This window comes from Lynx canadensis, chromosome A2, assembly GCF_007474595.2.
Source record: "Lynx canadensis isolate LIC74 chromosome A2, mLynCan4.pri.v2, whole genome shotgun sequence".
Taxonomy (NCBI): domain Eukaryota; kingdom Metazoa; phylum Chordata; class Mammalia; order Carnivora; family Felidae; genus Lynx; species Lynx canadensis.
Window position 1 is genome coordinate 5969088 of NC_044304.2, and position 21746 is coordinate 5990833.

The window sequence follows — 21746 nt, forward strand, 5'->3', positions numbered from 1 at the left end:
GCTCCAGCCATCCCAGTCGTGGAAGGTGGGGCAAGGTGCCCCCTGCACCCAAAGATGACATGAGGCCACTTCCAAGAGGGGAGGGTTTATTGGGAGTAACTGATCCAGGGTCCTCAGTGCGGTGCTGTCCCTCCCCTCGGGGGCAGGGCAGTCCAGTGTGTGCGCCCTGGGCGCTGGGATCAAGGGGGACCCAGGAGGGTCGCAGGCATAGCAGCAGGCAGAGAGGGAATGAGCCACCCCCACAGGGCTCGCCCCCAGCCCAGCCCCAGGGGACCCTCTCGAGGTCCTCAGGCATCCACAGCCGAGCTGGGAGGGTCCGGGGGCGGGCAGCGCCGGTGCCGGAGAATTGACTTCTCCTCCTCCTGAGGGGACAGGAGTGTCACACACACATATCAACATGTATCACAGAGCCCGGGATGCTGGTGCACGCCGCTCGGCATGCATCAGCCGTGTCACCCCACCTTGGGGAGGGCCTGGGCCACTCGCTCTCACCATCTCAGAGGCGGTGCTGGGGCTGGCGCCCTCAGGAGAGCCCCCTTCGTCCCGCGAGCAGTCAGGCCCTGCGTCTTCCTCATACTCTGTCAGGCAATCCGACTCCTCTCCTGGAATCAGGGAGCAAGGTGAGGTGTGGGGCCAGGGGCCCACCAATCCCAGGCCCAGCCCCACCCTCCTAGGAGTGACCTGGGCCCCTCACCATCAGCACAGCCGTCGGAAACGTAGCTCGTGGGGGGCTCAATCCGGGACACGATCTCTGCCAAGTCGGTGAAGCCAGAGCTGGGGAAGGCCAGCACCTGTGGAGTGCAGGTTTAAGTGAAGGTCTCGGGGACTCTGTGGGATCCTGGAGCATCAGGGCCTGTGGTGTTTTGGGGGCCCGAAGATCCTAGGGGGAATTCTCTGGTCTGAGGGTCTCAGCTAAATCCAAGGAGGTCTGTGGTCACCTGAGACAGGTTGGGGTAATCTAGTTTTAAGAGTGGCCCCACTGGGGTAGGTCACGGGCTTACATCTGCACGGCGGCTCTCATTGAGGTCAGCAGACCGCCGGTCCGTGAGCATCTTCTCAATGATGTCGCCCCTGCTCCAGCCCCCAAACACAGCCTTCCCGTACTGGTAGCCCACATCCTGCAGGAGGCAAGAAGGCTGAGGCCATGCCCGCAAACCCCACTCCCCTAACGGTCTTCTCTGCCTCCCCTTCTCTCCTCAGCTCTGTTCTGTTGACCTTTCCTTGGCCTCTCAACAGCCTGATGCTCTGGGGGAGCTGGCATTTGAGACTAAACCTATTTCAGAGCCAGCCATAGGTCGCACACTTGTCCCCACGCTTCTCATCCTGTGCCCCTGTCAGACATTACCAATCGTCTCATCCTGTGCCTGTCAGACATTACCAATCAATCTCTCTATGTTCTTTCCCACTCAGCCCTGTGCAGTGTGCCAAGTACCAAATGGCCTGAGATGATGTTGTGTAAGCTTATTTCAAGGTCTGCAAAAATGCAATACGTCTGTAGATATCACCATCTCCCGTGCCCGTGACAGACGTCACCAATCCATCACGGCACACTTTCCCAGTGAGCCCAGAAAGGGGGTCAGGCTTTTTTACTCAGGGCTCTGGTCAGCAGCTCCCAGTCAATTTCAGCTAGCATGGGCTAGGACATATTTTTCAGGTCAGTGGCAGGTGACATATGCACTGCTCCACACCTCTCCCATGCTTGTGGCAAACGTTACAAACTGACCAATGTTCTCATTCCCACCGATGCAGAAAATGGCTTTAGAAATCGCTAGACAGTGCTTCAGGCAGTGCAGCTGGCACATAACGGGAATCTTAGTTCTTACATGGCACATGCACAGCCACATTCCCTTGCCACACGCACTGCAGACATCACAAATCAATTACCGTTCTGTTCCTCACAGATCCCATCTGGGAACGGAGCCCTAGAATCCTTCCCCTCATGTTGCTCTGGGCTCTAAGTAGTAAAGCTCTGTCAGCCCACCATACAGGCACCATGCCGCTCCCACCCGCTCACATAGATCTGGTCGAACTTCCCGAAGTCCATGGTCTTGAAGCAGTCGATGGGCGGGCGCAGGTACTCGCAGTAGGAGCTGGACTTAACAACCTCCAGCTGCCGCACGCAGGACACGTAGGCCAGGCGAGACTGGATCTCAGCCATGTCTGGAACCTTGATCTTGTCTGTCCAGGGGTTTAGCCGCTTCCACAGCAGCCACCAGCCAGACAGGCTGTCCCCGTAGGTACTGAGGTCCGTCTCATCCTGGCTCCCCACATCGATGGCGATGACCGTCTTGGCACCCATGCTGCGGGCGATGTCCGCTGTGGGGCCGGGGGCGGTCAGCAGGTGGCTCCCCACCAGAGCCCAGGGCAGGGAAGCTCAACCCAGTCCCACAAATACCATCATGCAAAAGGTCACACACGAAAACCATGCAAACAACAAGCCGGTATGCAAAGGGCATGGGCATTGATGCCCGTGACATTGAGGACGTAGGGTCAGACGGTGGAGCTTTTAGGTCTGGGGAAGTGGGGCCAGAGGGCTGGAGAAGATGGAGGTACAGACAACGTCGCTGGGGAGGAAACACAAAGTCAGACACGTGGGGGGGGGGCAGAGGTGTGGAGGGAGTGATAAGGAGAGACAGGGTGGTGAGGACACCGGGAAACGGAGAGGCAGGAAGATACAGTCACAGAGGCTGGAAGACCAAGGGGCAAGAAAACAGACACGGAGATGCGTGGACGTCAAACCACAAGGGAGAGACATGCAGACATGCAGAGACAGCAACAGAGATTTTCTGGGCAGAGATATCAGAGATTCGGAGGGAGAGAGGATCTGGGGGGAGATCTGGGGCTGAGACGGGGACAGAGAACAATGAACAGGAACAAGGAGGTTCAGAGAAACAGGACAGAGGGGTGAAGGGCGGGTGATGGCCCGGTGAGGAGGCCGGTGTGTCTGTGGGTCTGTGTTTCCATGTCCGTGTGTCCCACTGAGCATCCCTGAGTGGGTCTGGGAGGGCCTGGGGGGATGGGGACAGGGTCCTGCAGCCAGGAAAGAGACCTGAGTCTCCATCAGACTTTGCCTGAGCCCCTCACGAGCTTGTTTGTGTGTCTCAGAACACGTGGCCACGTCCGTGCGCCTGCACGAGCCTGCACACGCCTGCCACCCGTGTGTGTCTCCTGTGTGTGTGTGTGTGTGAGCATGCACACCTCGGCGTGTGTCGACGTCTCTGTGCACCCACCTGGACGGCCCTCGCAAGTCTCCTAGCGCCTGTGCACCTACGGATCTGTGCACACCTGCTCACGTGCGTGTGGCTGTTAGGCTGTGCGTCTGTGCAGAGCACCGATGGCGGGGGTTTGCCAACGTTTCCCGTAAGGGGCCACAGAGAAAACAACTCTAGCTCTGCAGCCACATGGTCTCCGTCACAACCGCGCACGACTCTGCCACGGCGGCGGCACGGGAGCGGCCACGAGACGGAGCGTGAACGACTGGGCGTGGCTGTGTGATTTCATTTGCGAAATCAGGCCGGGGGGCCGGATTCACTGTTGTCTGCTGACCCCCCCCACCTCGGCCTGCGGGCCCCGGGAGCGCGCGTGTCCCTAGCCCACGCGTCTGTTCGTATGCGCTCGCTTCGGGGTATGTGAGACGTCGAACTGCACAGCCGGCCGCCTGCCATCGGCGCGGGTGAGGTCAGCAGGTAAGTGCGAGAGCTTCACTCGGTCGCACGGGTGCCCGCCATCTGTGCGTGTGCGCTCGTGTGTGTCTGCGGCAGCGTGGAGGGATGGGCGTGCGAGGGCATGGCCTCCCGGGCGCCTGTTTGTGTGCCTGCACGTGGGCCCACCTGCTCACGCGTGTGCTGCGCGCGCTTCTGCGTGGGAGCGAGGGGGCAGCCACTTGCCTGGCAGGTTGTTGATGTAGCCGCCGTCCATGAGGAGGTGCCCGTCCTTCGGGTCGCACAGCGGGGGCAGGTAGCCCGACAGCGTCATGCTGGCGCGTACGTATCGCCACAGGGAGCCTGCCCGGCGGGACACACAGACACAGACACGCACAGACACGCTCAGACACGCTCGGAGGCCCGGCCAGCCCGGTGGGCTCGCTGACCTGGCACGTTGTTGACGTAGCACCCATCCACCAGCAGGTGCCCGTCCTTGGGGTCGCAGAGTGGGGGCAGGTAGGGACAGTAGGAGGCGCTGGCCCGGACGTAACGCCACACGCAGCCTGCGGGGACGGTGGTGAGGGGGTGAGGGGCCTGACTAGCCTTCCAGCCCCCCACCCCTGAGGACAGACATACCTGGGGCCTCTGGGGCATTAGTGGGTGGTGGTTAGTGCTCGGCCCTCAGGCCGGGGCGGACGGTCACTCATGTTAACAACGTCCCAGATGCTCAGCTGCCCTCCCTGCACCCCCTCCCGACACGGCCACAGAGATTGTCGTGGGGCCGGCTGGGGGCACCCACCATCTTTGTGGACGCGCATGGCTGAGGCGGTGATGTCCGTGGTCACGTTGAAGTACGGCAGCCACAGGTCCTGTGGGGACAGGGACCAGGGTGGCAGAGGAGTGGGGGCTCCCGCAGAGAGCAGCAGGGGCAGGGCAGGCAAGGGAGGAGGGCACACCTCGATCTGCTTGTCCTGGAAGACGCGGTGAATGCCGCGGTTGAAGGCCGACCCGGTGAACATGGAGGTGACGGGGTACGTGAGGTCCAGCACCGGCTCCACCACCGAAGTCATGTTCTAGGGGCAAGGAGGCCAGTGAGGGTCAAACGGGAGTCGCGCGGGGTCACTAACAAGGGGGTCACAGAGGGCCCTGATTGGCTCCAGCTGGGGGCCAGGTCACTAACCAGGAGGTCACAAAGTCCTGGAGGAATCCGCTATTGGGGTCCAAGTGGGGTTCACAAATTAAGTCAGGAAAAGGGCAGAAAGGGCTCAGGAACCCTTTGGGGTCAGGTTTCAGGGTGCTCCTCCTGCGGTGGGTGGGGGTGGGCCTGTCCCCCACCCCTCCTTCCCCCCTCCCCTCCTTCCTCCCCCCTCCCCTCCCCCAACACACACCTTGGCCCACTCCCGGGCCCGCTGCTTAGTGCGGCTGGCGCTTCGCTCCTCAGCGTACAGGGCACCGATGAAGGAGCCGATGGATGTGCCGCCCACCAGGTCGACGGGGACCCCTGCCTCCTCCAATGCCTTCAGCACGCCGATGTGTGAGCAGCCCCTGCAAAGGGGAGAAAACCCAGGGACTCCCTGGAGATCTCCCACCCCCGCCCCCCCAACCAAGGACTCCCCTTCTCCCATCTCCCCAGGCAACCAGCAAGCGCCAGCCCCATCCCTATGGGAGGGCTCCCAGGGAACAAACCCCACCCCCCAGGCACCGCAACCCCACCCTTCAGGACAAGCCCCACCCCTCACCTGGCGCCGCCCCCGCCCAGCACCAGGGCGATGGTGTTGCCTGTGAGCACCCGCGCCAGGCGGGAAAAGTCGCTGTGCCGGTCCGCGCGCCTCGAGAAAACCTTCTCATAGAGCTCGTGCTGGGATGCAGGGGGCGGGGGGCGGGGGGCGCGGGGGAGAGAGAGGCGACGCATGAGGATGGGGTGTAGGAGGCGGTACCTGGGCCTCCGCGGCACCGCTCCGCCCCCAAGCCCCTAGGCCCCGCCCCTAGGGTGCTCCACCGCCCCCTCCCGCCTCCCGCGGGGCCCCTCTCCAAGTGCAGCCCTCACCAACTTGGCTGGGCTGCGGCGAGAGAAGAGGCGGCGTGGACAGCGCAGATGCAAGTGCCCCGAGCACCAGCTCCGCATGTTGAGCCACTCGACGGTGCGCGTGGGGCCCGCGCCCTCCTCCCGGTGCAGCAGCACCAGCTGCTTGAGGGCGCGCACCGCCGTGTTCTCCAGCATCTGCTCCAGCTGTGGGGTAGCGGAGGATGGAAGTCACTGATCGTGGGTCATTTCCTCCCCGCCCCCCCCCCTCCCCCGGCTGAGCTTGGGTCCCCGCTCGCCTAGCCCCACGGTGAGGGTGTGCGGGGCCCGGCGCAGGCACGGGAGGGCGGGGTCACTGTGTGCGTGCGGTCTCCGGACCTGGCCAAGAGTGGGCTCCTGGTCACCCAGGCCCACGATGAGGATGCAGTCGGCCTGGCGTAGGCAGCGCACAGTCCAGGGTGTCAGCGACGCGTCAGTCTGGTACAGCACTATGCGGTGGGCATCCTCCTGCTGGGCCAGCCACCCTGACAGCCGGAACTCTTGGATGCTGGGACAGGGGTTGGGGGTGAGCCATCCTGGGGGCTGGTCAGGGGTCCCACACCTCCCGGAAACCATGCAGCTCCATTCCGGGTTGGAGGGTTGGAGGGAATCTTAGACCCCTGCATCCGCGCCCTCCAGGGGCGATTCAATCCACGGGCTCCCATTGACCGGTTGATGGGGCGCATGCTCCTTGGTTCACAGCCCAGAACTCAACCAGAATTGAAAGAATTCTGGGCTTCAAGTCCATCCCCACGTCCTCAAACCCCAAACGCATACCTATCCAGGGCAGAAGCCCCTAGGCGGGCCCGGATGATGTCACTGTTGAGGAGAAGCGTTGGACCTGGGGACGGGTGAGGATGAAGTTAGGGATCCAGGCCAAGAGAGAGGGGTGCAGGGTTGCGGGGAGTGGTGGTGGTGGGGGGGGGCAGGGAGGCTCTCCTATAAGAGAATACCCCCCCCCACTCCCAGGTCCACCTCACCCTCACTGGCCAACGCTCCGCCTACGTGCGCCCCGCCCACGCGCGCCCCGCCCCGCCCAATGGCCTCTAGCCACGCCCCTTTCCCCGACTGACCAATCGCTTGCAGAGCATGCTGCAGCTCCAGGGTGAAGGCCACCATGGGCACCTCGGCGCACACTGGCAGGACCGCCACGGTTGCCAAGTTGCTGGCTGGGTTGGTAAGTTCCGAGTGAGGGGGGACGCCGAGTCCCGAGCCTGCGGAGTCCCGAGTAAAGATCTGTTGTGCAATCGTGTCCGGAAGGTAGACCTGTCTCCCCCTCCTCCTCCTCAGAAATCCCGGCCCCTCATCCCCTAGCTGAGGCCTGGTGAAGCCACAGCAAAGGTAACGGCTTCGGTGCTGGTCCCTCAGCCTCACCCCGTCCCCCGTCTTGATAAGACCTACCCGTGTGAACTTCGATTTGGGGCCTAATCTCCTCAACAGGATCCATCACATAACTCTACATTATGTGTCTGCATGGACGGATCCGTGCCCCCACCCCATTCTGGCCTTGGTGCCTCTGTCCACCGAAGGGACTTAAACGCAAAACTAGGCAGAAACATCCACTTGCTTCTCAGTTTCTCCACGAACCTCCTACACCAAGCCACGAACCCCTCTCTCTTGCCTGGACCTCTCACTGCCTCCTCCCCTCCAGATGCTTCCCCAGTCTGAATAAGCTTAAATGCCCCTCCCGGGCTCCAGGCCCCGGCCTCCATTTCTCCCGCTCGCTCCCTTTCATCCGTGAAGCGTGAAGCGGTCCAAAGCCCCCAAATCCTGTGTGGGTCTTCCTAGTTCCCCTCCAAGCCCTATCTCATTTGTCAAGTCTCAGCTCATCGTCCTCAGAAAGGCTGCCCTCCCTCCACTAGTCACATATTCCATCAAGACCTTTTGTTTTCCTCGCTGTATGTATCAGCTTGTGACATCAGGCCTTTTCTTTGTGTTTTTCAAATACCTCGCTTGTGGGGCGCCTGGTTGGCTCAGTCAGTTAAGCGTCGGCTGTGGCTCAGGTCATGATCTCCCGGTTGGTGAGTTTGAGCCCCGCATCGGGCTCTGTGCTGACAGCTCAGAGCCTGGAGCCTGCCTCGGACTCTGTCTCTCTCTCTTTCTGCCCCTACCCTGCTCAAACTCTGTCTCTCTCTAAATTAATTAATTAAATTAATTTAATTAAATAAACATTAAAATACCTCGCTTGTCGAGCTGTAAGCCCTTTTAGAAGCTTTGTCTGCCTATGCACTCTCCCCACTCCCGTGCCCAGCACAGTGCCTAGGACGTTAGGTGCTCCCTGGAAAACTTTTCTGTATTTCATCAACAGAGAGACTCTCAGGGGTCTGAAATCTTGACGTTTCTGCCCCTGCGATTTCCCCAGAATTGTGACAAGGGTGGACGGATGGCCTGATGGAAGTGAATGGGCATTTGTATACATGGGCCAAGACAGGGGAAAAAATGTCAGGAAAGACCCTGGGCGTGGGGGCGGCTCTTAGCCAAGGGTCACCACTGCCCATCCCCCATCCAGGCATCAAGGCCGAAGGGGCCTAAGAAGACCCTGGGGATAAAGAAGGGCTGGGCTGATCCAGGGTGGGCTTGCCCTCACAGAGAATCTCAGCCCCATCCATACTCCCACGTGCCTGTTACCCGACTCCATTCCCCGAAGGACCCTAACTCAAGGAACCACACCTCCCAGCAAACGCTGGAACAGAGAACCACACCTTCCAGCTTGCCCGTCACTTCAGAAGCCACTCCCCAACAAGACCCTTGACCCCACCCCCCCCCACCCCGACGGACTTCATTTCCCAGCATACTCCTTTAAGGACTCCCTCTACAGTGGGCTCAAGATGTGGTCCCTAGCCCGCCCCGTAGGCCCGGACACCCACAACCCAGCTTGCCACTAAAGACTCTGCCCTTCAGCACTGCCGACACTTCAGATTCCATTAAAAGCATGGCCGGGGGTCTAGGTCTCCGTTTCCGGCCTGCCCAGGAACCCGAACTCCATCCCCCTCCCCGCTCCCACAGCAGGGACCGGAAATCCATCAGATCCCCCCCCCCCCCCCCCCCCCCCGCTCCCCGCTTCAAGCCCCACCCAGAGCGTGGTTTCTACGCCCGACTCCATCTCCCAGCACGCCCAGGGCTTAGGGCTCCCTCTCCCGGCGTGTTCTAGGCTTACGACTACATCCCCCAGCATTCCCGGGGCTGCCGGCTCTCACCCGGGAAGGGTCCTTGCAGCTGCTGCAAATTCCCCAAAATTTTCTGGCTTAGCAGGTGGATGAGGCGGGTTACGACCTGGGCGTGGGAAACCGGCGTTCCAGTGAGACGAGAGGGGCAACTTTTCCCTCCTCCTACTCGGTTGCCTGCGTACCCCTTACCCGGGCCCCGCCCCCAAAGAGCCCTGCTCTTACTAGGGGGGTTTCCACCTCCTCCCTAGGGTTCTATCCCCCTCCCCCATTAGGCCCTGCCCCCTCGGGCCCTCCCCTCCATTAAGGAGACCAGCCCGCACAGCACCCAGCAGCACCTGCGGGTAACGACGTTTGATGTGGCCCAGGGTGCCCTCGGGGAGTTTGGCCAGCTCCGTGTCGCGCACCGCGTGCACCGTCGTGGCACGAGGCTGTCGTGTCAGCGCCTCCACCTGGGGGACCGCGTGCGTGACCAGGGCTGCTTGAGCCGGGAGGTCCCGGGTAGGAAAGGGGAAGCCGACCGTGGGTGCAGAGAGGAGGCGGTCCGGCCCTACCCCGACGGTCCCCCCGATATGGGATGGAAGATCACAGGCCCCACGACTCATTAGAACGTCGGGGAGAGGGACCCATGCGGCAGGGGTCGGCCGGGGGTGGGGGGGTTGTCTCCTCTTCTGATAGAAGTCTGGGGAGGAGACCCATGAAGACTCCCCACCCCAAGAAGTCGCCCCCTCCTCCCGCCCACGGAAGGGAGCCGCCATCACCGTCCCATCAGACTACCTGGGACGCCGTGTTTGTTGGGAGGAGCTGGGGGGGGGGGGCTTACAGAGTTTGGAGGGCGGTGGGTGGGCGCTTACCACGCCAATGAGGTCGCCGCGGCCGTACTCGCCCACCAGCTCCTTCTTGCCGCTGCCGCGCTGGATGACGCTGCGCAGCCGCCCATTGAGCACGATGTAGGTGCAGTCGGAGCGGTCGCCCTGCCTGGGGTGGGGAGCGGGTGAGACGGGGTGGGGGCTGCCACGGGGTGGGGCTGCGTCCTAGGCAAGGCCTGAGCTGCACCTGTACAAAGCGCGTCCCGCCTCCACCGCCGTCCAGTCGATGGCAAAGTCCATCTGGCGCACGAAGGGCGACATCCTCGCGGCCACCGTGTGCGCGGCGCTCAGCACCACACTGGGCTGTGCACGCATGATCCTACAGGGGACAGTGGGGGGTGCGTGAGCCGGGGGAGGGGAGCTGGAAGGGAATGTCCTTGGGAAGTGGAGAGGGCCCGTGATGGCCTGGTGGTGGGAGCAGAAGGGCTCAAAGCTGTCCGGGGAAAGGCACCGGGCATGGGGGGGGGGGGGGGCTCTGCCCCAGCACAATGGGGTCAAGTCGGGCCCTCCAAGTGCCACTCCCACCCCAACACTGGGGGGGCCTCCCGCCATACTCATAGAAGTCAGACTTAGAGATCCTCAGGAAGGTGCAGTCTCGCTGGGCTCTCAGTGTGAAGATAAGGGGCTCCCCGGTGAGCACCGCCAGCTGACCCACCAGCTCTCCGGGTTGTGCCACGAACAGGCACACGTCCTCCGCCTTGTCGATCATGCGCTGATACACGTGCAGGCAGCCCCACAGCACAAAGTGCAGGCTCACGTCCTGGGGGGCAGAGGCAGAGATGGGCACGGGGGCAACACTCCCACCCTCAACTCAGCTCAGTGCACCCCAAGGAAAAGCTAAGGAAGGAAAAGTTAAAGGAGGGAGGAAATGCTCTGCAGCGCTCTGAAGTGCACAACATACCTAATTTCCATTGGGCACCCACGGTAGCCATTAGTACCAGATTAACAAAATCTGAGACCAGATTAAGGCCCATAAATTCTTTTTTGAAGATTTAAAAAAAAAAAAGTTTACTTATTTTGAGAGCGAGAGCGTGCACAATCAGGGAAGAGGCAGAGAGAGTGGGAAAGAGAATCCCAAGCAGGTTCCTTGCTGTCAGCACGGAGCTCAATACCCACAGACCATGAGACCATGAGATCATGACCTGAGCTGAAATCAAGAGTCGGGCTCTTAACTGACTGAGCCACCCAGGCACCCATGAGATTTTTTTTTTTTTTTTTAAGTAATCTCTATGCCCAACACGGGGTTCAACTCATGATCCTGAGATCAAGAGTCCCATGCTCAACCGACTGAGCCAGCCAGGTGCCCCAAGCTCCATAAATTCTCTCCAACATAGCCGGCAAGAGGCTGCAAGGGCTATGGAGGGGTGCGGCATGGCTGAGCTTAAACCCTCTGAGTTTACGCAGGGCAACTAGTTAGCCCATGGAAGAATAAATTTGGACCCTTACCTCACACCATATAGAAATGGATCAAAAAACACATGGAGGTAAAAGGTAAAACTGTAAAACTCATAGAAGCAAATATAGGGCTCAGTCTTTGTGACTCTGAATTTGGTGAGGAATCCTTAGATATGACACCAAAAATATGAGCGACAACACAAACTTGATAAGTTGGACTTAATCAAAATGAAAAACTCTGAGTTTCAAAGGACACTGATTCAAGAAACTGAAAGGACAACCCAGAGACTGGGAGAAAATACTTGCAAATCCCATATCTGCTAAGGGTCTTGTATCTGGAATACATAAAGAATTCTTACAACTCAATAACAAAAAGACAAATGACTCAATTTTAAAAAATGGTCAAAGTCTCAGAATAGACGCTTCCCCAAAGAAGGTAGACAAATGGCCAATAAGTACATGAGAAGATGATCAAAATCATCGATCACTAGGGAAATTCAAATCAAAACCATGAGGGGCACCTGGGTGGCTCAGTTGGTTGACTGTCTGATTCTTGATTCCAGCTCAGGTCATGATCCTGGAGTCGTGGGATCAGGTCCCGCATTGGGCTCTGATCTAAGCATGGAGCCTGCTTGAGACGCTCTCTCCCTCTGCCCGTCTCCCAGTCGTTCGTGCATGCACTCTCTCTCAACACAAAAAACACAACCACGAGACGCTACTGCACGCACTGGGATGACTAGAATCAAAATGTGTTAGAGAGGATGCAGAGAAACTACAACTGTCACCCACTGCTGGTGGGAAGGTAAAAACAGCAGCCGCTTTGGAAAACAGTCTGGCAAAAGTTAAAAGCAGTCTACGGGGCGCCTGGGGTGGCCCAGTCGGTTAAGCGTCCGACTCTTGATTTCGGCTCAGGTCATGATCTCACAGTCCGTGAGTTTGAGCACCGTGTGGGGCTCTGAGCTGACAGCCTGCCCAGGGTTCTCCCTCTCTGCCCCCACCCTGTTTGTGTGCTCTCAAAATAAATAAATAAATTTTAAAAAGAAAGTCATTAAAACATTTGATAGTGTTGATGGTTGCACAACTCTGTGAATGTCCTAAAAACCACAGACTTCTCTTTAAATGCATGAATTGCATAGTATGTGAATTACATGTCAAAAAAACTATCCCCATACATATACATACTTTGCTCCCAGTTCCCTTGTTCCACTGCATCTCTGTTGACCTCCTTTTGTCTCCTAGAGGTCAAATATCCTATTTCTACCACAGGACATTTGCACAAGCTTTCCCTCTGCCTAGAAAGCTCTTTTCTGCCCCTTGCCCATAATTAATTCCTCCCCCTCCTTCCTCCTTAGCTGGAGGTTGCTTCCTCAGAGGTGCTACCCTGCCTAAGCCAGATTTTGTAAAGGGAAAAACATCTTTTATGTGTATGCACTAAGCACACGATTTTACAAGAACTGGTGTAATTCTTTTGAACGCAAGGTCTGTCAGAACTGTGGGTTTTCCCAAGGGCAGGGAGGGGCCTTACTGGTATCTCCTGCTTCTGCAGTCCCAGGACACACACACACCTGCTGGAACCCTCTAAGAGAATTTCCAGATTCGGTTTGGGATATGAATGGGGGTTGCTAAATTAATCTGCCATTTTGTCATCAGATTGGGAAGCAAGTCTCTTCACTGCAGGACTTCTCAGAGCCTTGAATATGCTAATAGAGCTTCCACAAAGGGATTAAATAGCCAACATTCCAGAAACCTGTTTGAGCACAGATCCCTTGTTTGTAAGTAATACAGGTGTTCCAAGAAGCACACTTTGGGCAATACCTGTGTAAAGCAGAGTTTCATAACCTCGGGACTGGATAAATCTGCTGGGGGGTGGGGGGGGACTGTCCTGTGCATTCTTGCATGTCTGGCCTTCACCCACTAGATGCCAGTAGCACCCTCCCAAGTCAATAAAAAATGTCGCAACACTGACAAATGTCCCCTGGGGGGTAAAAATGCCCCCATTTGCAAACCAGTGGTATGAATTTCTGGAGGGAGAGAGACACAGCAGATTAACATCCCTGACAAAGTTCTGAAGAGCCCCCCCCCCCCCACCAGGAGCCTCGCATGGTTGTAGACCAGTCTGGTCCATTAGCAGGCCAGCTGGGACTGGGTTGAGCCCCCTCGTCTCGCAGATAAGCAGCGCCCAGGGGCCCCCCACAAGAGCTGCGGTGTGACCACACTTCCTCAGCCCCAGATTGCGAAAGCCGCACCCAATTTCCTCTGTAGAAAGGAGCCCGACCTTGCAATGAGCAGCTCGAGGCATCTGCTCAACCAACAGGTCAAGTGATAGAACAGTATCTCAGCCGGTAGCAGGTGGGCCACCCCCAAATCCACACCCCCCTCCCCAAGCCTGGGGCCCCCCTGGCCCTCCCCTGAAGTGGGGTTGCAGTCTCAGTGCCTGAGTCCTGTCACCCCCCCCCCCCATCTCCCCATGAGCTGCTCCGCCCCCTCCCCTGGGCCTGTCACCCGTGAACACCTCAGGTTCAGAACTATTCTTTATCCCTCGTGACAATTCTAGCAGGTAATTACCATTATCACCCCATTCTGTGGATGAGGAAGTGGAGAACTTTTCCGATGACATGCCCAAAGTCACAGAGGGAGTCAGGGCAGAGTCTGATTGCAACTCTGGCCCCCTCAGTCCAGAACCACCCCCCCCCTCCTCCTCCTCCTCCTCCTCCTCCTCCTCCTCCTCCTCCTCCTCCTCCTCCTCCCGGCTTCTGGACTGTGAAATCATGACTAGGCCTCAGTTTCCCCACATGCACACCAGAGGGACTCCTGCGATACGCTTTCCTACACTTGCTGGGTGCTACCAGGAAGCACTGAAATCCAGCTCCAGGGGCTGGTTCACGGCCTCTGGGTCCGGATTCTGATCCACACACACTTATCGCACACCCACCCCAGCAGGGGCCCAGGATGAGAGGCACACAGGATGTGAGCGCATACTGAGGAACGGAAAGGTCAGAAAATGCAAGTCACAGGAGAGGCCGGGGCAGGTAAGAGAGATCTAGGGGTCGGGCGTCCTATGATAAAAGGTTCAAGGGCTGGAGAAGAAAGGTCGATAGGTCCAGAGGACATAGGGATCAGGGTCATAGCACCTAAGATCAGCGGCGGAAATCACATACTCGGGGATCTTCATACAGGGTCAAAGGGCAAGGATCAAGGGTCAGAAAGAGGTCTGGGGTCAGAGCTGCATCAGAGACCAGGAGTTAGCCTCACCTGGTCCCCCTGGCGGGCGATGACGGTGCCGGCTTTGGCATGATGGAGCAGGACCCGGCTGTTGAGGAGGGAGGGGTCCTGGAGGGAAAGCGGGGTTGAGATGGGCCTGTCCGGCCTCCGCCCACCCCGACCCTCCACCTCACGTGCCCCAGGGCCCCACGGCCGCCCACCTCGATCCGCATCAGTTTGGCCAGCTCCCGCTTGGCCGCCTCAAAGATGCTGCTTGTCTGGCGTCCCTGGTAGGGCCCGAAGGGGCAACCCCCCGTGGCCAACTCCTCCTCACAGAAGCTGTGCTCACAGGCACCCGCTGGCTGCTCCCGGGGCTCCTGAGTGGGGGTCTGCATGGGACACGGCCTGTGACCTCCGTGCTCCCACCTGACCTCCTCCCGAGGACGCCACCGCGCACCAGGCTGGGGTCCCGGGAGGGCGCTGGGGCGAGGTGGGGGAGAGCGCAAGGCCTCACCCGAGCGGGAGCCGCCTGGGGCCCCCCTGAAGCCTCCTCCTGCAGGGACACGGAGATCCGGCCACGCTCATACGCCATGTCAAAGTCCGAGCGGGGGCCACCCTGCAAGCCTGCCGTGAGCAGGAGGCATTTTACAAAAACAACAAAGACGCGAGCGACCGCACTCGACTTAGGTGCGGAATCCCGTCTCTGTGCAGACAGGACTACTCCGTGACCACTCCCTGCCGCAGAATCCTTCTTAACCACCTCAGTGATTACCCGCCAAAAAGCCACGCGAGTGCTGCCAGTATTCCCACTTCGCAGATGGGGAAAATCAAGACCGGGACCCCTACATTCAACCCAGAAGCCTGATGGCCTCCCCCGCTCCCCTCCGGCGCCCCAAACCTGAGATGTCCACTGGCAGGGAGATGCAGCGACTCAGCAGCGGGGCGGAGGGGGCCTCCAGGGAGGTGGGCTTCACCGGGTCCCCTGCGAGAGACACGTGTTCAGGCTCCGGCCCCTCAGAGCCACCACGCCCGAAGCTAGGATGATGCGGCAGGGAACTAGGAAAGCGATTCCGATGGCTCCCTGAGGCTAGGGAGCCCTAGGGGACCGGACAGGAGTCAGACCTGGGTACCCAGCTAAGGGGTCCCCGGGAGAGGGCTGGGGTCCTCTGGGATACCTGCAGGTCCAGGCAGCGGGGCCCCAGTGGGGTCAGGTGGCCGGCCGGGAGTCTCCCTTGGCTCCTCGGTGGCGGAGGCGCTGACCACCCGCTTGGAGCCACGCACGGGGCTGGTGCGGGCTGGGAGGCCAGGGCTGGGGAAGAGGCGCAGGGGCTGGATCTCCTGGGGACAGAGAGCACCCTGGTGGTACCACCTGGGAGGCACGCGTCCCACCCCCAGCCCCGTGTTCCCTGTGCTCCCGGCACAACTCACGTGGCTGAAGAGCTCATTGGTCAGACCCAGGTAGTTGTGGAGCGCCAGGAAGGTAACCCGCTGCAGCCTCACCATGATAATCTGCAGGGGCGTGGTCGGAGGGGGCGGGGCCGGGGAGAAAACTGGAGGTGAGACACTGCGGGACAAGAGCTGGATAACAGGAAGGCTGGGAGGAAGCATTACGGGGCTGGAGTGGAGGGAAGGTCCAGGTCGGCTCAGCAGTGAGGGGCTGACCCGGGACAGAGGGCCAGCCAGGGAGAAAGCCACAATCAGGTGGCAGAAGATGGGGGGGGAGCAGGTGTGGAGACAGCTGGAGGGAGGGGACAGGACCCCCCTGGAGCTCTGCCTGCTCAGGGCCCATAGCACAGCTTGAGCACCTGTTGGCTGCTGAGTCCCAGCCCACAGGTGCCCGTGGCGGTCGGGTAGGCGGAGGGAGGCAGAGGGCCCGCTGACCTGCACCACCCGCACCAAGCTCTCGGGGTACTTGGTGAACACGGCAGAGAAGGCCTCCACTGGCAGCCGCAGCACCGTGGAGTCTCGGGCCGCCCGGGCGGACACAGTGCGCTGGGGGTGCTGGTGGCCCTGGGGGCGCGGGGGAACGAGGAGACTCAAAATCAGGGGCTCCCGCTCCCCCAGTCCTTCCCAACGCCAGTGCCTTGAGAACACTGGCGGCACCCGAGGGAACTATCGGCGATTGGCGTCCCTGAGACGACCCTCTCCAAACCAGCCCTCCGACTTTGTCCTCACAGCCAGCCTCCTCGCCCCCCAAGATCGACCACTCACGGTGATGACGTCCAGGATGCTCAGGAGGCTGTTGACACTGTCCCCAGGGACCACTTCCTTCACCACACACTCCTTCCCGTCCTGAGACACCGGGAGGGGAGTGGGGGGCTGACCACGGCTGTCCCCACCCTGCCAACAGGCGTTCCACCTCCTGACCACACCCCTGGCTCTCGACCTCACCACCCAGTGACCACTGACATCCCAATCCCGGCACCCACCAAATCTTTGACCGGCATCCGTTTCCTAGGCATCACTAACTGTGACTGCTGACGATGTAGACCACCCCGACAGCTTTGGGCATTCATTCCCAACTCCTGCCCGCACATCTCAGAAGACTACTACCCTGCTGACTGACAGCAATGCCCATCCCGATAACCAGTGCCCATTCCCCCTGCCCATCTCCCTCTGGTGCCCCCTCGGGTGGTCCACTCACAGGCCCCGGCAGACAGAGCTCCAGCAGCCCATCCTGCACCACATAGATACTGGCATCCGGCTGGCCTGGCCGGAAGACGTAGTCACCCTGGCTGAGCCGCTGGAAGACCATGTGTCGGCAGAGCTCCAGGAAGAGCGGCTTCTCGAAGTGGCCCAGCACCCTGTTGGATGGGGGAGGGAGGAGGGGGAGGAGGAATGCAGGAGGTCAGGTGAGCCCCCAGCTCTGCAGCCCCCCGCCTGCACCCCAACACTGACCGGACATTCTTGAGCATGTAGAGCACCTCGGAGGGCAGGTGGGAGTTAGCCAGGTCACCCTCCGTCAAGTCAGCTTCAAGCACCGCGGGCGGGGGCTCCTTCCGTTGCAGTGTCGGGGCCTCTTTTTGGATGCGCAGGATCCTGGTGGGAAGAGAAGGGTGCAGGGGGCGGGTAGGGAGAGGGCTCGGGCAGACCTGAGACTCCACACAGCCTTTCCCCCAGATCACAAAAGACAGGGATCAGCAAACCCACTTGTGTAAATAAAGTTTTATCGGCACACACGCAATTCACGTTCGCTTACGTTCGTTTACGTATTACCTGCGGCTACTTCCGCTCAACAGCTAAGTTGAGTAATGGCAACGATCGTATGACCTGTAAGGCCTAAAATGTTTACTGATCTGATCCCTCACAAAGTGAATTTGCTGATTACTCCTTCACTAATTGTAAGCTTCTGAGGTGGAACCTGTAGTTAGGCAGATCCCTGACGTAAGATACGGGCTGCCCCCCAAAATAGCATCTCTGTTCACCATGGGACCCTGAGACCATCTTTCTCAGCACAGACTAGACCCTGACAAAATCTCTCTAATGCAAACGGATCTCTGGGGTGGCTTCCATCATATGAGGAGACCCCCGGTACAACTGTTTTTTTTTTTTTTTTTTTAATTCTTTTTTTAACGTTTATTTATTTTTGAGACAGAGAGAGACAGAGCATGAACGGGGGAGGGTCAGAGAGAGAGAGGGAGACACAGAATCCGAAACAGGCTCCAGGCTCTGAGCGGTCAGCACAGAGCCCGACGCGGGGCTCGAACCCACGGACCGCGAGATCATGACCTGAGCCGAAGGCGGACGCTTAACCGACTGAGCCACCCAGTCACCCCCCGGTACAACTGTTTTGATCTTTGCAAAGATCCCTGAGCTAGCCCTTATGCCCAGATATCAAGAACCCTGAGATGACGCCTTTGATGGTCACAACGACTCCTGAAATAGCTCTCATCATGTGTGGAGAGTACAGATATAGCTCCTCTGCTAACCATAGACCTGGGAGAACCCTTCCTGGCAAGGCACAGTTACTACTGAGATGATCCCTCCCCTGGTCACAAGACTCCTGACATAGACCCTTTAGTATGACCAGACCCCTGAATTAAACTCCATGATACAGAGAAATCCAGACATGGCTCCTTTTCTGATCAGAGAGATCTTGGGCTAGCCCGTACCCAGTTCTCAGAGAGCTGAGATAGCCCTCTGAAGGTCATGACATCAGTGTAGCTCCTTAAGGGTATACACACACTGAGACCACCCCCGCGACATAAACACACACGAGACATAAACCCTCAACTGACCACAGAGAATCTAAAGCTACCCATGCTTCTCAACTGCTAAAAAGCTATGTGATAACACAACTGTTGATCGTGAACAGCCCTGGGATGACGCCCTCAAAACAGACCTTCAGGTATATTCCATGATGTCAGGAGACCGACCTCAGAGCCAGCTTCCAACTTAGAAAGATCCCTGGGAGGGCCTTTCTCACAGACTCTGAGATAGCCCTTTGCTGATGACATGGGCCCCTGACATGCCCTCCTATGCTTCTTAAAGCAAGACGATTCTTGAAATAACTCCTGGCGGTACAGAAATGCTTAAGACAGCCTCCTTAGTGTGGGAAGAACTCTAAGGCAGGTAACATAGAAAGATGCTTTTTGACAGAGAGAAATTGCAGAGATACCCCCAGAACGCAAAAGCTAGAGACAGCCCCTCCAGCAGGTCACAGAAACACCTGAGTGAACCCCAATGAATCACTTTTTGGGTGGGGAGACCCATGAACTAGCCCACACGGCAAACCAGGAGGCAGACCCCTACGTGTATTATAAAGTGTCTGAGATATGGGCTGGAGGTAACGGGCTCACGGACACCCCTGTGGTAGGGGAACATAGCTGAGAGAGCCCTCGGGGCACAGAGACACCACAGACAGCCTGTCTGGTGTGGGAGAGCTCTGAGATAGCCCCTCTGAGTCCGTGGGGTTCAAAGAACCCTTAGATAGGCCCTTTGCTGTGGGCTGATTACTCAAAAGGTCCCTGAGATGGTCCCCCAGCGCCAGGTACACCCAGTACAGCCTTACTTCTTGGCAATGTTGAGCATCTTAAGTTTCTTCTTCATGCGTGGCCGGGAAGTGGTGGAGACCGAAGCATCCACCAGGGAGGAAGTGGATTGTGATACCTAGGAGAATTAAGGATGGGGGATGGGTGAACTGCCAGTTCAGACCTAAGGGGAGAAGGGACCAGATCCAGAGACGCTTACTCAAGGAGGGCGGGCTTACTAAGAGGTGCAAGAGGGAAAGGGTAGAACCTCTGTGTGGTCGGCAAGGACCCCAGGAGGTCCTAGACTCACCTTCCGCATAATCTTCCGACCATAGAAAAGCACTTTGTCCCTCTTCCGGAATCGATACCTGGGACCATCCGGGGCTGGAGTCTCTGGGGATAAGTGGGGAGAGAAGCACTCTGAGCTCCGCGCAGACTCCACGCGACCAGAGATGAGGACCCTGCCTGGAGACTCCCGTAAGTCCCATCTCTACTGCCTCAGGACCCCGGACATTTCAGCTCCCTTCGCCGCAGCCTCCCCGGAGGGGCCCTCCGGGTCCTCACTCTGCACTCGCAGTCTCCGCACCAGCAGGAGGATGAACACGGCAGTGACCAGCACCGCGACTCCAGCCCCAATCATCACGCCCAGCACCTGCGGGATGAAGGGCACTGGCTGCGCATCGCATATCCGGCCTGCCGAGCCCTCCACGGAGGCCGGGACGCCCCCGTCCCCATCCCACTCCGCCAAGTCCCCGGCCCCCGAGGAGGTCACAGACGGCCCGTGACTCGATGCCCCCATCTGCAGAATGGGCCGGCGCTGCTCCCTCCCCGGGGGCGCAACTCTTTTCCGGCGGCTCCGCGGCCCGCGGTGCACGCCGGGAAACGTAGTTCCGCCAGAACAGGCGTAACCAAGGTCTCACGGGACCGCGATGAGCGCTGAGCATTTCGGGAATTGTAGTTCCCGCAGCGCCACACCTCCCCAACCCTTACCATTCCGGTTTGCAGCGGAGCCTCCATCAGTTGCTTCAGACTGGGAGGCAGGTCTGGTAGCCCTGAGTCCTAGGGAATACGAAGTAGAAGGAACCGGTGCAAGTCGTCGCTCTGGGCCCCCCTCTCCCCTGCCGCAAGCCCTGCTCCTTACCATGAGCCTTGCCCCTTTCGTACGGGCCACCTGGATGGCGTTGCTGGCCAGAGGACAGCTGGAGGGGCACTGAAGAGCAGAGAGGTGGTGCAGGTGGACCTCGAGTCCCGGGCTAGGGAGTGGGGGGGGGGGGGTCCCTGGTTCCCCGCCTGGCTCCCGTCACCCATACGCTGGGCCGGCAGACGCCCCAGCGGTAGAGCCCCACCCTGGGGCTAAAGGGCAGCCTGCCAGACACCCAGTCAGCAGCCACTGCACGGGCGCCCAAGAGGACCGACTTCCTCCCGCAAGTGGCCCCTTCCTGGCTTCTTCCCTGCGGGATTGATCAATTCTGACCCAGCAGACGCTAGGCCGCACCCCCCTGCGAAGGCTGGATGGACCTTCCCAGGGAAACTGGGGTCTTCAAGCCATGGGGGTCGAGGAGACGACTGGCTTCTGACCTAAACCTACCCCTCCGGAAACCCACAGGCCGGGGCGCTGGGAGTGCTGCCGGCAAACTACCACACAAGGGGTCCTGGGGTGATGTCGAGGTCTCGGAAGGATCCCGAGATGCTCGGAGTGGGGCGGGGTCACAGGGTGTTCCTGGCTGATGTTGGAGCTTTACTGTCACGCATTAATAAAGTTATGGGGTCTCTGACAGTGTGGAGCATCACTGGAACTTTGGGAACGATGCTGGCACCATTACTGACACGAAACCAGGGATGCTGGAATTACCGGGGGTCACTGTAAAGTTGCCGAGATTCCCAGGAATACAGGACTGTTACTGGGGAAACTGGGAGCTGGATGGGCACGTCCCAGCGGTCGTTTGAGCTAGAGAACCGGCCTCGGGATGAACGCTGGAATATTACTGGGGCTTTTCTGAGGGAATGAGAATGTTTCTGGCACGGCTGGAGTACTAACGGAAACTTGGGGGAGTCACTGGGCCCTTTAGAGACTACATGGAAAATTTACGGAGAACTAGGGCCCTTTCACCCTAGCGCACACCCAGCTACCCGCGTGGAAACACCTGCCGGGAACCGGGGGAGGAGGGGGATGGGAACACAAGAGAGCCTGGGACTACCAGAAATCGGAGGACAGATCCTAGGAAAACCAAGGTCTCGCTAACGATCCCGGAGGGGACGCGTCTGCGGGGGCGACGAAAACCCGGACTCACCCAGGGGGCCGCAGCCAGGCTCCACTCTGCGCCAACACCGGTAGCTTTCCGCCCGGCGCCGCAGGCGCGGCCCCTTTAAATCATTCACCACAGGGCGCCCCGCAGCCCCGCCCCCACCAAGGGTCCACTGTCTGGCGCAGCCCGTTACGC

General features: G+C 59.3%; 1 protein-coding gene across 6 annotated transcripts; it reads right to left on the reverse strand.

The window, feature by feature from the left end:
- Positions 1-69: 69 nt before the first annotated feature.
- Positions 70-21693, reverse strand: PNPLA6 (patatin like phospholipase domain containing 6). 6 transcript variants are annotated; one of them, XM_030299233.1, is made up of 35 exons: positions 21597-21693; positions 20447-20515; positions 20296-20364; positions 19870-19957; positions 19616-19698; positions 19347-19444; positions 17234-17374; positions 16980-17139; positions 16547-16627; positions 16217-16345; positions 15764-15844; positions 15511-15673; positions 15234-15317; positions 14850-14959; positions 14557-14724; positions 14387-14464; positions 10294-10499; positions 9927-10058; positions 9725-9848; positions 9209-9322; positions 8904-8979; positions 6780-6923; positions 6484-6547; positions 6046-6214; positions 5692-5874; positions 5384-5502; positions 5033-5189; positions 4601-4717; positions 4444-4513; positions 3888-4004; positions 2015-2316; positions 1002-1118; positions 695-791; positions 493-602; positions 70-362 (listed from the first exon to the last, which is right to left on the reverse strand). In XM_030299233.1, the coding sequence occupies exons 2-35, from the start codon at positions 20447-20449 to the stop codon at positions 288-290; spliced, it is 4029 nt and encodes a 1342-aa protein (XP_030155093.1). In that variant the 5' UTR covers positions 20450-20515; positions 21597-21693; the 3' UTR covers positions 70-287. The 6 variants fall into 6 exon arrangements, with proteins under 6 accessions (XP_030155093.1, XP_030155108.1, XP_030155101.1 ...); XM_030299248.1 differs by having other exon boundaries at positions 6780-6920; positions 21597-21692; XM_030299241.2 differs by lacking the exon at positions 21597-21693 and having other exon boundaries at positions 20447-20534.
- Between the last annotated feature and the right edge of the window lie 53 nt (positions 21694-21746).

What these genes read in the sequence shown, in the direction of transcription:
- PNPLA6 (XM_030299220.1), bottom strand. Translation starts at nt 20,104, where the DNA reads ATGGGGGCATCGAGTCACGGGCCGTCTGTGACCTCCTCGGGGGCCGGG. An exon ending in ATGCTCAACATTGCCAAGAA is followed by an intron (nt 17,375 to 19,346) that starts GTAAGGCTGTAC and finishes TCTTCCCACCAG; the next exon opens with GATCCTGCGCATCCAAAAAG. An exon ending in CCAATGAGCTCTTCAGCCAC is followed by an intron (nt 15,674 to 15,763) that starts GTGAGTTGTGCC and finishes CTCTGTCCCCAG; the next exon opens with GAGATCCAGCCCCTGCGCCT.